We start from the raw sequence: 18,652 nt of genomic DNA on the forward strand, positions 1-18,652 counted from the left end.
TGTATGCACTCCAATGTTCATTGCAGCATTATTTATAATAGCCAGGATATGGATGCCACCTAAGTGTTCATTGATAGATGGATAAAGAATATGTGGTAAATATATAAACAGTGGAATATTACTCAGCTATAATAATAATGAAATCTTGCCTTTTGACATAATGTGTATGGATTTAGAGGGTCTTATGCTAATGAAGTATCAGAGAAAAACAAAGGCAAACTATGGAATGGGAGAGAATATTGCAAACCATGTATCTGATAAGTAGTTTCCAAAACTCCTACAACTTCATAAGGAAGAAAAAAACTCATACAAAAAATAAGCAAAGGACTTGAATAGACATGTTTCCAAGGAGGACATACTAATGGTCAACAGGTATATGAAAAGATGCTCAAAATCATTAACATCATTAATTATCCTGAAAATATAAATCAAAACTACAATGAGATATCATCTCACACCTGGTAGGATAGCTATTACAGAAAATAATGTGTTGACAAAATTGTAGAGAAATTGCAACTCTTGTACTCTTTTTGTGGGAATGTAAAATGGTGCCACAGCTATGGAAAACAGTAAGAAAAGTCCTCAAAAAAACTGAAGTACCAAATGATCCTGCAATCCCACTTATGGGTACGTATACAAAATAATTCAAATAAGGATCTCAAAGAACTATCTGCACTCCCATGTTTATTGCTGCATTATTCACAATAGCTGAGATATGGAAACAACCCATGTACACTGACAGAGGAATAAAGAGAAAGGTGGCATATATACATATAAAAAAAAAAAAAAAAACAAATACCACATGATCTCATATATGGAATTCAAAAAACAAAAAAAGAAAGAAAACAAAATGAAAACAGACTCTTAGATACAGAGAACAGACAGACATCGCCAGAAAGTTGGCATTGGGGGATGTGAAATAGGTGAAGGAGATTAAGAGGTACAAATCTCTAGTTATAAATAAATAAGTTACAGGCATGTAATATACAGCCTAAGAATATGGTCAGTAATATTGTAATATATTTGTTTAGGGACAGATGGTTACTAGACATAATGTGGCAATCATTTCATAATGTATGCAATGTCAAATCATTCTGTAGTGCACGTGAAACTAACATAGATTGTGCATCAAGTGAATTTCCAAAAATTAACATAAATTTAAAAAAATTTTAAAAATCACAACCTGCCTGCTATGGACTGACTTGTGTCTCCCCAAAATTAATATGTTGAAATCTTAACCACTGTATGACTGTATTTGGGGGAGACGCCTTTAAAGAGATCAGACAGCAATTAGATATACAAGACTGGAATTTAAGAGTGAGGTTTAGAATAAAGATATAAATTAGGAAATTATTGGCATATAAATTTCATTTAATACCATAAAACTGCATGCCATCTCCAAGGATATAAGCATAAAATAAAGAAGAAAGGAGTATGAAAACTAAGCCCTCAAGTATCGAATAGAAAGAAGTTGTGGAAAAGGAGCCATCCAAAGGATACAGAGGGGAAGCAACCATTTGTTAAAAAAAAAAAAAAAAAGAATGTGATAGCCTGACAGAAAAAGAGTAAAATCTATCAAGAAAGAGAAAGTAGTCAGCTGGGTCAAATGCTGCTGACTTGGAAAGTATGATGAGGAATGAGAATTGATCATTGATTTAAGCAACATAGAAGTAATTCGTGATCTTGACACTAGAAGTTCTAGTAAAATAGTAAGGACTAAAGTCTCACAAGAATTGGTTTAAGAGAAAATGGAGAAAAGTTACTGCAGACAACTCTTTTAAGAAGTTTTGCTGCAAAGGGAAGTGGAGAAATCAAAACACTTTGAAGTCAGAGATGTCATAATTTGCTTATGAGTTGGAGTGGTGCAGGGGAAAAAGAAAGAAATCCAGGATGACCCCCAAATTTTGGATACAGAAATTGTCATTCACTGAGTAAGGAATACTGCAGAAGTAGGTGGGGGAAATTAAGGTTAAGAATCCCATCTAAATAGAAATGTTTAATAGGTCATAGGACATGTGAATTTGGAGTCTAGGGAGGAAGTTCATGGCTGAAAATATTGGCGTCATCAGCATACAGAAGGTATGTAAAATCATGAGACTAGATAAGATCACCATGGAGTTAAAAAAAAAATGGGAGTTAGTAGATCTGTGGTGCACCTGGAAGAAGAAAAGAAACTAGCAACGGAGACTGATAAGGCATAATCAGAAGGGAGAAAAACAGAAGTTTTGAAAAGTATTTCAAAGAGAAGAGCATGATCAACTGTGTAATAGCATGATGTTAGAACAAACAGTCTAAGGAACAGAGACCCAACCATACGGTTTTAGCAATAGAGACCATTGGTGATCTTTACAGGAGCAGTTATAGTGGAATGCTGGAGGTTAAGAGCTTGATTGGAGTGGGTTCAAGAGTGAATAGAAAGAGAATAATTGGAGATAGCAAATAAGGCACAAATAACTCTCGAGAAGTTTTGCTATAAAAGAAACATAGAGACTGAGTGAAGGCTGGAAGGAGAGAAAATTTTGAGACAATTTTGTTTTGATTTGTTTTTAAGTGGGAAAAATACCTGCATGCTTGCTTTAGAGACATTTGTGGGGGAGGTGGGGAGGAGAGAGACACAACTGAGATGGACTGACCTCTTCTTTACAATATCTTAAGAGGGCCACCCCTTGAGAGGCATAAAGTTGCCTTAGAGTGGATTCATGTTTCTACTGTAGTTAAAAGTTGTAAGAATGTTCAGAAAGAAGAATGAGTATATGGCAATTTTGCTAATGACGGATTATGAATTCCAAAGGCCCTAATAAAAGGATTTTAAACAGTAGGGAAGGATGACAACTGAGACAGAAAGAGGAAATGTGCAGAGTTCTATGGGGATTAGAATAAAACGGATGAGGCACGACCTATCTGTCTGGAGTTGCTTGAAATGACTGACATAAACAGAAGTCAATGAAACAGTAAGTCCTGAGGGACCCAAGGCAAGTATTGGTGAAACAGTGTATGTTGGGGTCTAGGGAGAGCTGAGTGCCTTGGTATCTCTTCTTCCCACCTTTATGTTTGGCATACACAGCTCAGTATTCTACCAACAGTGGCCTTTATCCCCTACCTCTTAGACTCCAAGCATGTTGCTCATTTGCCAGTGCAGCAAAAGGGGACAGACTTTTTTCATGTCTTCATTTTACTGCTTTAAAAAGTCAGCTCTGTAGGGCTGTGAGATTTGTCAGGCATCCTACACTGCCTATGCATTGATCATTCACCTTTCAGGGAGCTAATTATCTGGTAATATTCTACTGTTACATTTCAAAAGAGATTTTTATGGGAAATCCAAGATGCATTTAATTACACCTTGTCACAGTAAAAGTCCATCAAGTCATCAGATCAAGAGTTCCCCCCTGCCACTGCCCTGCCATGTTTAAAAAGAAATCCAGGGCTGATATAAACCCAGAGAATGATTGAACTTCATAAGGGAGGTTTTCTACTTTCCCCCTTTTCACCTCTATAACAAATGTTCTTCCAGAAATATTTCCTACACAGCAGAGATGAGTGAACAAGAAAAGCAGTCAAATAGAGCATAAATGCTATGTAAAAAATACTTTACTATGTGGTAATTATATTGACACACAATTTTATATTTTAATAAAATCTAAATGTAGTGCAAAAACCACTCCAAGGAGAGTTCAGAGCTTCCACTTTGAAACCACAAATTGGAGTTTTTAAATTAGAGAAATATATTCTTACTCTGCTGCTTGGAACTGCCAAGTGGCTAAGCATGTTTGCCAGAACTGTGAGGAGAAAACTGCTCAACAAATTTCTCTAGAAATATGAGAACTATTTGCTTAAATTAGAGCACTAGTTGGTGTCTTATCTGGGGCTGAGGGGTTGACAAAATGATCATGGCAAGTTATGTTATGTCAATCTATGTGCAAATATGAGATGAAAGAATTCTAACTACAACAAACTAACGTGCAAGTGCTTACTTCTGAAGATTGATTTTCATTTTACTAATGAGATGGGAGGTGACACATGACCACGTGTTATAAGGATGTACGCAGCAGCCTGCCAATTATGTCAGTGCCTGTGATATCTTTGATCGCGATCTATAAGCATTTCCAGTTCACTTAATGGCATGAAATCTACTTCCTCTCCACAGTCCCAGAAATCATAACAGGGGACATGGAATCAGCCATGGCAGTGGACCTGAACCCCTGGGTGGAATATGAATTCAGAGTGGTGGCCACCAATCCAATTGGGACTGGAGATCCAAGCACCCCATCTCGAATGATCCGCACAAATGAAGCAGGTGAGAATATTGGGGAGTCAGCATTCTATTTGGTATGTCCCTAATCACTTTTAAAGCAAGTTGAATTAACCATTAATGCTTGCTTTAGTATAATTTTTCCTGATTCATTTACCTAGACATCATAAAATATATTCCTTCAAAATAATTCTTTCATTTTATCTGTTTTCAGAACATTCTTTCCTTGTTTCTACAAGTACAGGTCTAGGTGCTTCAATTTCCTCCCAAACCTTGCCTGCATCAAGTTACCATGAAACTGAAGCAGTTAGTTTCTTCTTCTAATTATATACTCATTCAATACAGCAGACCTATAAAATTCAGAATAGATTAGCTCACCCTCTTTTTCACCAGTGATAAGTTACCTCTAATTATAGGGTACTTCCTTAAACTCTTTATGTTGCCCTTCACCGTCTGAGCTGGTATAAATTACACTTGGTAAAGACAAACATAGTCTTAACTTGACCTACTGCCATCTTGATGTCTATGTGTAAAATAACTGCTTCCTAACTTAGAAAAAAAAACAGTATTCTTTCGGCCTTTTAGAATGAAGTATCTCTGATAGAATCTTTCTAAAGACCACACAAGGAAAATTAACAGCCTTATTTAAAAACAAATGTTAAGATAACTTGTCCATCATCTGGAAGAAGCAGAATAAAGAAAAATTGTTAGTAGAGTTTTGATTACTTTGGACAAAGTCTTATTGAGATTTATCTGTATGTCCCTATAAAATTGTATATAAAAAGTATTTAGTAAGGCACTAGCTTAGGCAAACACAAATATCAATAATGTTGATAAGAAAGATTAAAACAACAGAGAAATGAAGAGGGGGATCGATTACAGATACGAGAAGGAGAAATACAAATTAATGTCTTTACACTCAATGGTAACATGAATCTCAATAATCATTACAACGTAAATACACTAAGGATGAGAATTTTGTCTTATTTGTTCACTGTTTTATCTTCAATACCTAGAACAATATCTGGCACTGGTACTCCATATGTCTTTGTTGAAAGATTAAAAAGGAATATTCCTTTTCTTTCCTTTATATGCTGCTATCCACATCAGGACCCAGGTCAGAGACACATGTACATAGAAGTTTAAGAATGAACTGTGTATTGTACACTTTGTATCATAGTTATAGAATTGGACCAAAAATGTGATTTGTGACTTCTTAGAAATCGAACAAAGCTTATAATAATTAAAATAAATTATCAAAAGAGTTGGTTCTTTCTCTAAAACACACTCAGTCTGGTTCTTAAAAAGAGAAAGAAAGAAAAGAAAAGAATCCCAAATGATCAACTTATTGCATAAAATGTGAATAATCATTAAAAAGATGTTCAAATTCTTTTCATATAAAAATTAAGCAACCAAGAAAAGAAAAACTAGTCTAAATATGTTGGAAAAGATTCATTCACAGAAAAATCCAACTTTTCTGCTTTTGTGATTTGCCTATCACAAGTTGTTTTTTTTCTGCTACTTTTTCAATAGTGTGAATTTTTAATTGAACATTAATTGCTAGGTTGGATTTCCATGCATTCGTGAAATCAGCCATGCTTTCATTGTGTACAGGTGTTCATTAATTAAGGGCATAACAGGTTAGTTGTTCCTCATTTTATGTACTCACTGTGCAGATATTGAAATGACTGCCAATATTAGTACTTAGGCTCACATATTTTCTAAAAAGCACTGCCTTAATTTGCATATTGTTAATTGTGTTTAAACAAAGGCAAAGATTACTGCCTAATTCAGATGTTCTCTATAAATATTCATTTCAAAATAAATAATCCGTTTGGGGTGAATAATCATTTTAGACTTTCTGTAGTACAAATCTCTTTGTGCTATTAAAAATAACAACAACACTTTCACTTTTCAAGTTAAATCGTATTCAGATAATGCATTTTAAAAGATTTGTCCCTTGTCTATTTCTGAAGCTACTTCAATCATATAGCGCCTGTCTCTCCATTTTATCATGAGTTCTATACACATGACATACTCTAGTCCATTAAAATCTTATGGAAGAGAAGAGAAATAGCATGAAAAATACATGAAATACTCTTTTTTGAAAGTGAGTTGAGGAAGGCTGTACTGCATACTTTATGCTTCTTGTGCTTTGGAACCACACAGGGCTAAAGCGGCTAATGGTGTTGAACCAAGGGTTGAGTTTTGTGCCTGTTTTGTCAGGCAGCACAGATTAAAAGGGACACTAACATCCTGAGACATCCTCTCAAGTGATGCACTCTGCCTCTATTAAGTACATGTCCTGCATTTTAAAAGATGATGCTGTTCTAATGGGCCAAGTAATCTTTGAAAACCAATGCAGCTGCCTGGAAGAGAAAAGGTCTCACACTCTGGATATTGAATCAAAAGTTTTATGTCCCTTTAAAATTCTCCTCTTTACTAGAATATTCTAAATCCCAAAGCAGTTTTAGTAAAGCATTTTTACCTTAGATTGTTTCTTGCCCACACACCAAAAACGGTTAATTTTTCTTTGCAATATACTGTAGGGTATATTTTGAATTTTATGGTCATCAATATACTCTTCATAAGCAATAAATATATGATAAATTGGTTTAGTCAACTTATTATTTTTAGGATGTCAAAATCGTGATACAAATACAGATTTCCCCAGCTATCTAAAAGGAAAGCATTCCTAAGAAAACTTGTAAGCCAAAATGGCATAAAGTGAAGAACCAATTTTCATTTTTCATCTTTTTTATAAAAGTGAAAATCTATTCAGATTTTTTTCAGTTTGTGAAAATAGGTACTAATGTAGGTCTTTTGTAAAAAACAAAGTGGTATAAAGCAAACTTTTGAAAAGCAAGGGATACCTGTATATGTTTGCACTTTAATGTATGTTTATATTTATTTATTTATAGTTCAATTTTCTTACAAGTTTTAGTGAGTTTGTTAGCTACAGAGAGAGAGAGAAAGAAATTTGCAAATGTGGAAATGTGTTACTATCTTCAAACCAGTATATAAGTTTGTGTTGAATACTGGGAATGCTTTCTCTACCATTTAAAAAGATGACACTCAAGAGAGAAAAATCACATTTTAGGAAATGAATTTTGAAATAAACACTCTGGTAGAAATAATAAAATATGTAAATATGAATTTAGCAAGAAAAATTCTCTCATTTAATTAATTCTCTCATTTAACTGAACTTTAATATTCTGTGTTACATATTTATAACACTAACTGATGAAAGATAAATGAAAAGGAGAGAAGATACCATTAACTATGTAATCTATAGTTTAGAAAGGTTTGGTCTTCTCTGTTCTATAAAATTTCTATTATTATTAAAGCTCTTGGTTTAAATCTCAATACCTGCAGTTTTTTATTCCAAATTATGATGAACTGATAGAGAGAGATAAAAGAAGGTGCTACCTAATACCTGTAATTAAGAGTTTGAGGTTCAGAGTTATGCAGGTCTGGATTAATGTTCCTCTCTGCCACTTACTAGCAATAAACATAGGTAAGCGATATGCATTGTTCAAGGCTCAATTTTTTCACTTGTAAAATGGAGATCATATAGCAACCTACTCCTTTGGATTATTGTGTTAAATAAGATAATGAAGGTAAAGAGTTTGGCACATGGTAAGTGCTTAACATTAGCCATTTATTATTATTATTATCATGAATTTAAATGAGTTATTACTTTATTAAATATAAATTTAAACGAAAGTAATTATGCATGTTGCTATTTTCGTATAGAGGAAACATTTTCAGGTTAAATATATGTTTGTCAACATAGTAAGAGCCATTCAGTCTCTTGGCTTGCAGTTGCCTCCAAGACACTGTCCTGTTGAGAAGTCTCCACAGCAGACTGTGTGTCATCCATCCTGGCCCCTCAACCCACCTGAATGGTTGGGGAGTCAAGAGAGCCCTTCAGAGTGTGGTGCACAGTACAGAGCACCATGTTCCCCTCTACATCCTCCTTCTCCACCTCCATGTCTGGGCTCTCCATGCTGCTTTTCTTGTCTAGCCACCCTCATCCATAAGTGGATCATATTGTCACAACACGTAGCCATTTTCTTTGGTTCTTATAACATAGATAACACAAAAGGAGCAGAGAAGAAGAAGTGTCAAATGAAAGACTTTGCTTAAACACATTGTTGCATATTCAATAACTTTCTAGTTTCTTAGTGCATTGTAGTCTGTCCTGTCATTCCCTTTGGACTTTGAAATGGAAAATGTCACATATTTTTTGCGACACAAGGAAAAACTTTTCTACATTTAAGAGATTAATGGTCAACCAGATAAATATGACTATCAGGTAAACAATCAGATGAAAATCTTTCCTAGCCTTAGCACTTTCTGTACTATATTATGTTACAGTTAGGTAACTGGTTTACTGAGCAGACTGAAATACATAGAGTTTAAACATAAGAGTTTAATTCTTCTCCCACCATTGTTCTCCAATATGTTCCATCTCATCTCTGGCTTCAGCCTCAACTATATCCAAGGCTCTTTTAGGTACTAGGACAGTCTCATTTTCAACTATTAAAAAATTCTATACTGGGGAGGAGCTTCAAGATGACGGAAGAGTAAGACGTGGAGATCACCTTCTTCTACACAAATACATCAGAAATACATCTACATGTGGAACAGCTCCTACAGAACACCTACTGAACGCTGGCAGAAGACCTCAGACTTCCCAAAAGGCAAGAAACTCCCCATGTACCTGAGTAGGGCAAAAGAAAAAAGAAAACACAGGGACAAAAGAATAGGTACAGGACCTGCACCAGTGGGAGGGAGCTGTGAAGGAGGAAAGGTTTCCACACACTAGGAAGCCCCCCCGGGCGGAGACTGCTGGTGGCTGAGGGGGGAAGCTTCGGAGCTACGGAGGAGAGCGCAGCAACAAGGGGGGTGGAGGGCGGAGCGGAGACATTCCCGCACAGAGGATCGGTGCCGACCGGCAATCACCAGCCCGAGAAGCTTGTCTGCTCATCCGCCGGGGCGGGCAGGGCTGGGAACTGAGGCTCAGGCTTCGGTCGGATCGCAGGGAGAGAACTGGGGTTGGCTGCATGAACACAGCCTGAAGGGGTTAGTGCGCCATAGCCAGCCGGGAGGGAGTCCGGGAAAAAGTCTGGACCTGCCAAAGAGACAAGAGACTTTTTCTTCCCTCTTTGTTTCCTGGTGCCCGAGGAGAGGGGATTAAGAGCGCCGCTTAAAGGAGCTCCAGAGACGGGCGCTGAGACTGCTGCTGCAGCCACCAAGAAGCCTGTGTGCGAGCACAGGTCACTATCCCCACCTCCCCTCCTGGGAACCTGTGCAGCCCGCCACTGCCAGGATCCCATGATGAAGGCACAACTTCCCTGGGAGAACACACACCGCACCTCAGGCTGTAGCAATGTCATACTGGCCTCTGCCGCCGCAGGCTTACCCCGCATCCGTGCCCCTCCCTCCCTCCGGCCTGAGTGAGCCAGAGTCCCCGAATGAGCTGCTACTTTAATCCCGTCCTGTCTGAGCGAAGGACAGAGGCACCCTCAAGCGACCTACACGCAGAGGCGGGGCCAAATCCAAAGCTGAGCCCCGGGAGCTGTGCGAACAAAGAAGAGAAAGGGAAATCTCTCCCAGCAGCCTCAGGAGCAGCGGATTAAATCTTCACAATCAACTTGATGTACCTGCATCTGTGGAATATCTGAATAGACAACGAATCATCCCAAATTGAGGAGGTGGACTTTGGTGGCAAGATATATACTTTTTTTCCCTTTTTCTCTTTTTGTGAGTGTGTATGTATATGCTTCTGTGTGTGATTTTCTCTGTATAGGTTTGATTTTACCATTTGTCTTAGGGTTCTGTCTGTCCGTTTTTGGATTTTTTTTTCTTTTCTTTTCTTTTTTTTTCTTTTTTTTTTTTTTACTTTTCAAACTTTTTTCTTAATAATTATTTTTTTATTTTAATAACTTTATTTTATTTTACTTTATTTTATTTTATTTAATCATCTTTCTTTCTTTCTATTTTTTCTCCCTTTTATTCTGAGCCATGTGGAATGTGGAATGAAAGGCTCTTGGTGCTCCAGCCAGGTGTCAGGGCTGTGCCTCTGAGGTGGATGAGCCAACTTCAGGACACTGGTCCACAACAGACCTCCCAGCTCCATGTAATATCAAACGGCAAAAATCTCCCAGAGATCTCCATCTCAATGCCAAGACCCAGCTTCACTCAACGACCAGCAAGCTACAGTACAGGACACCCTATGCCAAACAACTAGCAAAACAGGAACACAACCCCATCCATTAGCAGAGAGGATGCCTAAAATCATAATAAGGCCACAGACACCCCAAAAAACACCACCAGATACAGTCCTGCCAACCAGAAAGACAAGATCCAGCCTCATCCACCAGAACACAGGCACTAGTCCCCTCCACCAGGAGGCCTACACAACACACTAAACCAACCTTAGCCACTGGGGACAGATACCAGAAACAACAGGAGCTACGGACCTGCAGCCTGCGAAAAGGAGACTCCAAACACAGTAAGTTAAACAAAATGAGAAGACAGAAAAACACACAGCAGATGAAGGAGCAAAGTAAAAACCTACCAGACCTAACAAATGAAAAGGAAATAGGCAGTCTACCTAAAATAGAATTCAGAGTAAAGATAGTAAAGATGATCCAAAATCCTGGAAATAGAATAGAGAAAATACAAGAAACATTTAACAAGGACCTAGAAGAACTAAAGAGCAAACAAACACTGATGAACAACACAATAAATGAAATTAAAAATTCCCTAGAAGGGATCAATAGCAGAATAACTGAGGCAGAAGAATGGATAAGTGCCATGGCAGATAAAATACTGAAATAGCTACTGCAAAGCAGAATAAACAAAAAAGAATGAAAAGAACTGAGGACAGTCTCAGAGACTTCTGGGACAGCATTAAACACACCAACATTCGAATTATAGGGGTCCCAGAAGAAGAAGAGATAAAGAAAGGGACTGAGAAACTATTTGAAGAGATTATAGTTGAAAACTTCCCTAATATGGGAAAGGAACTAGTTAATCAAGCCTAGGAAGCAAAGAGAGTCCCATAGAGGATAAATCCAAGGAGCAGTACTCCAAGACACATATTAATCAAACTATCAAAAATTAAATACAAAGAAAAAATATTAAAAGCAGCAAGGGAAAAACAGCAAATAACACACAAGGTAATCCCCATAAGGTTAACAGATGATCCTTCAGCAGAAACTCTGCAAGCCAGAAGGAAGTGGCAGGACATATTTAAAGTGTTGAAGGAGAAAAACCTACATCCAGGATTACTTTATCCAGCAAGGATCTCATTCAGATTTGATGCAGAAATTAAAACCTTTACAGAAAAGCAAAAGCTAAGAGAATACAGCACCACCAAACCAGCTTTACAACAAATGCTAAAGGAACTTCTTTAGGCAGGAAACACAAGACAAGAAAAAGACCTATGATAACTAATCCAAAAGAATTATGAAAACGGGAATAGGAACATACATATCGATAATTACCTTAAATGTAAATGGATTAAATGCTCCAACCAAAAGACATAAACTGGCTGAATGGATACAAAAACAAGACCCATATATATGCTGCCTACAAGAGACCCACTTCAGACCTAGGGACACATACAGACTGAAAGTGTGGGGATGGAAAAAGATATTCCATGCAAATGGAAATCAAAAGGAAGCTGGAATAGCAATTCTCATATCAGACGCAATAAACTTTAAAATAAAGAGTATTACAAGGGACAAAGAAGGACACTACATAATGGTCAAGGGATTGATCCAAGAAGATATAACAATTGTAAATATTTACGCACATAACATAGGAGCACCTCAATACATAAGGCAAATACTAACAGCCATAAAAGGGGAAATCAACAGTAACACATTCATAGTAGGGGACTTTAACACCCCACAGTCACCAATGGACAGATCATCCAAAATGAAAATAACTAAGGAAACACAAGCTTTAAATTATACATTAAACAAGATGGAATTAATTGATATTTATAGGACATTCCATCCAAAAAAAACAGAATACACTTTCTTCTGAAGTGCTCATGACACATTCTCCATGTCAGATCATATCCTGGGTCACAAATCAGCCTCGGTAAATATAAGAAAATTAAAATTGTATCAAGTATCTTTTCTGACCACAATGCTATGAGACTAGATGTCATAAAAGGAAAAAATCTGTAAAAAATACAAACACACAGAGGCTAATCAATACAATACTAAATAACCAAGGGATCACTGAAGAAATCAAAGAGGAAATCAAAAAATACCTAGAAACAAATGACAATGAAAACACTAAGACCCAAAACCTATGGGATGCAACAAAAGCAGTTCTAAGCGGGAAGTTTATAGCAATACAATCCTACCTTAAGAAACAAGAAACATCTCAAATAAACAACCTAACCATACACTTAAAGCAATTAGAGAAAGAAGAAAAAAAAAACCCAAAGTTAGCAGAAGGAAAGAAATCATAAAGATCAGATCAGAAATAAATGTAAAAGAAATGAAGGAAGTGATAGCAAAGATCAATAAAGCTAAAAGCTGGTTATTTGAGAAGATAAACAAAACTGATACACCATTAGCCAGACCCATCAAGAAAAGAAGGGGGAAGACTCAAATCAATAGAATTAGAAATGAAAAAGGAGAAGAAACAACTGACACTGCAGAAATACAAAAGAGCATGCGAGATTACTACAAGCAACTCTATGCCAATAAAATGGACAACCTGGAAAAAATGGGCAAATTCTTAGAAATGCACAACCTTCTGAGACTGAACCAGGAAGAAATAGAAAATATGAACAGACCAATCAAAAGCACTGAAATTGAAACTGTGATTACAATCTTCCAACAAACAAGAGCTCAAGACCAGATGGCTTCACAGGCGAATTCTATCGAACATTTAGAGAAGAGCTAACATCTATCCTTCTAAAACTCTTCCAAAATATAGCAGAGGGAGGAACACTTCCAAACTCATTCTACGAGGCCACAATCACCCTGATACCAAAACCAGACAAAGATATCACAAAGAAAGAAAACTACAGGCCAATATCACTGATGAACACAGATTCAAAAATCCTCAACAAAATACTAGCAAACAGAATCCAACAGCACAATAAAGGATCATACGCCATGATCAAGTGGGGTTTATCCCAGGAATGCAAGAATTCTTCAATATATGTAAATCAATCAATATGATATACTGTATTAAAAAATTGAAGGAGAAAATCCATATGATCATCTCCATCAATGCAGAGAAAGATTTCGACAAAATTCAACACCATTTATGATAAAAATCCTGCAGAAAGTAGGCATAGAGGGAACTTTTCTCAACATAATAAAGGCCATATATCATGACAAACCCATAGCCAACATCATTCTCAATAGTGAAAAACTGAAACCATTTTCTCTAAGATCAGGAATAAGACAAGGTTACTCACTCTCACCACTGTCATTCAACATAGTTTTGGAAGTTTTAACAACAGCAATCAGAGAAGAAAAAGAAATAAAAGGAATCCAAATTGGAAAAGAAGAAGTAAAGCTGTCACTGTTTGCAGATGACATGATACTATACATAGAGAATCCTAAAGATGCTACCAGGAAACTACTAGAGCTAATCAATGAATTTGGTAAAGTTGCAGCATAAAAAATTAGTGCACAGAAATCTCTGGCATTCCTATACACTAATGATGAAAAATCTGAAAGTGAAATTAAGAAAACACTCCCATTTACCATTGCAACAAAAGTAATAAAATATCTAGGAATAAACCTACGTAAGGAGAAAAAAGAGCTGTATGCAGAAAATTATAAGACAATGATGAAAGAAATTAAAGATGATACAAATAGATGGAGAGATATACCATGTTCTTGGATTGGAAGAATCAACATTGTGAAAATGACTCTACTACCCAAAGCAATCTACGATTCAATGCAATCCCTATCAAACTACCACTGGCATTTTTCACAGAACTAGGACAAAAAATTTCACAATTCGTATGGAAACGCACAAGATCCCAAATAGCCAAAACAATCTTGAGAAAGAAAAATGGAGCAGGAGAAATCAGGCTCCCTGACTTCAGACTATACTACAAAACTGCAGTAATCAAGACAGTTTGGTACTGGCATAAAAACAGAAGTATAGATCAATGGAACTGGATAGAAAGCCCACAGATAAACCCATGCACCTATGGTCACCTTATATTTGATAAAGGTGGCAAGAATATACACTTGAGAAAAGACAGCCACTTTAATAAGTGGTGCGGGAAAAACTGGACAGGTATACGTAAAAGTATGAAATTAAGACACTCCCTAACACCATACACAAAAATAAACTCAAAATGGATTAAAGACGTAAATGTAATGCCAGACACTACCAAACTCTTAGAGGAAAACATAGGCAGAAGACCCTACGATATAAATCACAGCAAGATCCTCTTTGACCCACCTCCTAGAGAAATGGAAATAAAACCAAAAATAAACAAATAGGACCTAATGAAACTTAAAAGCTTTTGCACAGCAAAGGAAACCATAAACAAGACCAAAAGACAACCCTCAGAATGGGAGAAAATATTTACAAATAAAGCAGCTGACAAAGGATTATTCTCCAAAATTTATAAGCAGCTCATGCAGCTCAATATCAAAAAAACAAACAGCCCAATCCAAAAATGGGCAGAAGACCTAATTAGACGCTTCTCCAAAGAATATATACATCTTGCCAACAAACACATGAAAGGATGCTCTACATCATTAATCATTAGAGAAATGCAAGTCAAAAGTACAATGAGATATCATCTCACACCGGTCAGAATGGCCATCCTCAAAAAATCTACAAACCATAAATGCTGGAGAGGGTGTGGGGAAAAGGGAACACTTTTGCACTGCTGGTGGGAATGTGAATTGGTACAGCCACTATGGAGAACAGTATGGAAGTTCCTTAAAAAAATACAAATAGAACTACCATATGACCCAGCAATTCCACTACTAGGCATATACCCTGAGAAAACCATAATTCAAAAAGAGTCATGTACCAAAATGTTCATTGCAGCTCTATTTACAATAGCCAGGACATGGAAGCAACCTAAGTGTCCATCAACAGATGAATGGATAAAGAAGGTGTGGCAATATATACAATGGAATGTTACTCAGCCATAAAAAGAAAGGAAATTGTTTTATTTGTAGTGAGGTTGATGAACCTAGAGTCTGTCATACAGAGTGAAGTAAGTCAGAAAGAGAAAAACAAACACCGTATGCTATCACATATTATGGAATCTAAGGGGAAAAATAAAGAGTCATGAAGAACCTAGGGGCAAAACGGGAATAAAGGCACAGGCCTACTAGAGAATGGACTTGAGGATATGGGGAGGGGGAAGGGTAAGCTGTGACAAAGTAAGAGAGTGGCATGGACATATATACACTACCAAACGTAAGGTAGATAGCTAGTGGGAAGCAGCCGCATAGCACAGGGAGATCAGCTCGGTGCTTTGTGACCGCCTAGAGGGGTGGGAATGGGAGGGTGGGGGGGAGGGAGGTGCAAGATGGAAGAGATATGGGAACATATGTATATGTATAACTGCTTCACTTTGTTATAAAGCAGAAACTAACACACCATTGTGAAGCAATTATACTCCAATAAAGATGTTTTAAAAATTAAATAAATAAATAAATAAAATAGAGAAGAGGTTATTCTCAATATTTTCAAACTACCCTATGTATTAGCCATTCAAGTATAACTAGTGGCTTGTGTGTGTTTCTTTTATTTCTTTTTTTCTTTTTAAATACTTAGTGGTCTATTTGGAACTAGGGAGTTATGAAACTGAATATCTATATCTCATGTGTATAGCTCCAAGTAGAGCTGAAATAGTAAGTTCTAATAGGTACATTTTTTTTTTCCTGCGAAGATTTGTCTTGGAATACAATAGATATGTGTAACCTTTTGATTGTTTATTGACCTCGGTGACAAAAGAGTCTGAAATAAACATCTAGTACCCAAAAAGTAACAACAACAACAAAATTCTATATTAACTTAATAAACACTTTCATCTCATATCCAGTTCCATGTTTCTGTCCCTCCATCCCAGCACAGCCTTGACTCAAGGGTTATGATTTGTCTTTTCTTTCTTCTTTCTACTTCCTCCCTGACCTTCCAACTGCTATTCTGGTCACTTCCCAGGTCAGAAAAGAAGAAAATGAAAAATGACTTCACGTGTTGTAATTTGTTGTTCTCACGTAAATGTTGAGTGCTCCAGGAGATGGCATTTGTTCACATTCTGCTTCTTTCATTCTCGGAGTACATTGGTTTCTTAAGAGACTATCCTATCTCCTAGTAGGCAGCTTCATTGGCTGTGATACCAACAGGCTTATTCAAACCTACCTTCCACAGTGTCTGCTTTGCCCATGATAATCATTTTGCATTTCTGACCTGCCAAACTCTAGAAATGCCATATGTTCTCAAGAACTATTTTGGTCTCTGCTCTAGTAGCATAGTGCAGGGCTGAGCCATCTCACATAATTCTAAAGCTCAACAGCATCCAGCCAGGATGTGAGAGGTAAGCATCTGTAATCTCCTCATCAGCTGTTTTGCTTCTCTTGTCACTTAGCTTGAGGGGGAAATGATACTCCCACTTTGCTCCTAGAGAGAGCTGGGGATGGAGGGATATGCCACAGCACATCCATCTGCTAAGCTGACATCCTTCTTCCAAAACACTGCTTGAGCTAAAATTTTATATATATGGCTGGAGGGGGGTAATGGGAAAGGGTCATGAAATTGGTTTTCTCTATTTCCTAGTAGTTCTGTGGTTTTGTCTAGCTAACCTCATTTTAGCATCTGAGGTTACATGTGTCTCATCCCAAGTCCAGAAAAGACTCATTAAACTTCCTACTACAGTTTCTTTCCCTGTACATTACCTTCCTACTTCTGAAAGGATCTTGCTTTGTTCATATTTGTATATTCACAGTTCTTGTCCATGATAATTACTTAGGAAACTTCACTGAGTTCAAAAGTTATGGAAAGAACACAATAAAATACTATTATAAGATGGGGCTGAATTAATTTTCCCAGGGGCTTGTGGGTTGGCCTTGTAAATGGCATTTAATGGAGCTTTGAAGGCCAGCCCAAATGAGACTCAGGCAGAATTATTTATAGGGGGCAATTTAAAAATCTACATACTATTGTCAGGCACTGGTGTGTACAGAGAAAAGGCATAAAGCTGTGGGGTTTTTAAAGGTCTTTCTAGTCTACGCTTCTAAAAAATATATATGATATAAAAAATGTAAAGCAGTCAACTGAAATAATTGGGAAACTCTAAAAGAAAATACTATTAAATGAACATTATAACTTTCTTCAACTCAATGAGTAATTTAATTATATTAAATAAAAGAAATTGTTCTTAGTAACATTAAGAGCAGACAAAAATCATAGCAAGAAACAGACCTTTAAGACCAAATCTCAATAATTAGGAAAAAAGAAGATAATAGTATGGCTCATACAGCAGACAGTATTTTAAATCATGAAACCACTTTGGTCCAGGAAAGCCTTTTCTGCAAAATATATTCAAGAAATATATCTTCAGTTTCAGAGACACTTTGCAAACAGAGATGGTAACTTTAACAAATGCCCTTCTAAATGAAACATGGTTAATTGTTAGGCATGCCCCTTTCTGATTAATAGCAAGATGAGGGAAGAGCAGTAGAAGACTTGAGCATGAAAGACAAAAGGGTAATGAGAGGTTATCAACCCAGGAGTAAATGTGAGACACTCAAGTTAGACTTTTCCCATCTTCCTAGTCCCTATAATGCCATATACCAGTCATAAATCATGAACCATGTTTCAAGCCCTATACTAAGCCCTTGCCTTCCATTATAGCATTTAATTCTCATATCAACCCTCTAAAGCAAGCAGGCTTATCCCCATCTTACAGATGAGAAACAGAATAAGAGAGTTAAAAACTTGTACAAGGTTATCTAATAAGTAAGTGGCAGAGTTGGAATTCTAATCTTAAACCAAAGGTGATGACTCCCAAGTTATCTTCCTCCCACCCCTCCCTTCTTCCTCTTGCCTTTTTCTTTCTCTTCATTTTACCACACGTTCCAACAAATTTTGCTCAAAGATTATTATGCCTATCCTCTGCTTCTACTTCTTTGTGGAATAAAGTTCAGAGAAAATGAGTGAATGGAAACACCTTTTATTGTCTATACGTACCTCCTGTGGTCCTGACTATTGCTATTTATGAGAAGGTTCATATATCAGAGAAATCTTACATTCTCTGAAATATCCTAGCAACGAAAGTTGTAAATCAAAAATGATATATTGCCTAGGTTTTCAAATTAAAACAAGCTGAGCCAAAACTGAAAGCACAATTCCCATGGTACTGTCGAAACTGTA

General features: G+C 36.8%; 1 protein-coding gene across 3 annotated transcripts in view; it reads left to right on the plus strand.

The window, feature by feature from the left end:
• CNTN5 (contactin 5) overlaps positions 1-18,652 on the plus strand; it is a 1,387,157-nt gene that overhangs the window by 1,308,464 nt on the left and 60,041 nt on the right. For all 3 annotated transcript variants that reach the window (XM_067750786.1, XM_067750785.1, XM_067750787.1), the window contains one exon: positions 4,145-4,294. In XM_067750786.1, the coding sequence (XP_067606887.1) occupies positions 4,145-4,294 (150 nt within the window). The remainder of the gene's footprint in view (positions 1-4,144; positions 4,295-18,652) is intronic.

This window comes from Pseudorca crassidens, chromosome 9 (genome assembly GCF_039906515.1).
Source record: "Pseudorca crassidens isolate mPseCra1 chromosome 9, mPseCra1.hap1, whole genome shotgun sequence".
NCBI classification, from domain to species: Eukaryota; Metazoa; Chordata; class Mammalia; order Artiodactyla; family Delphinidae; genus Pseudorca; species Pseudorca crassidens.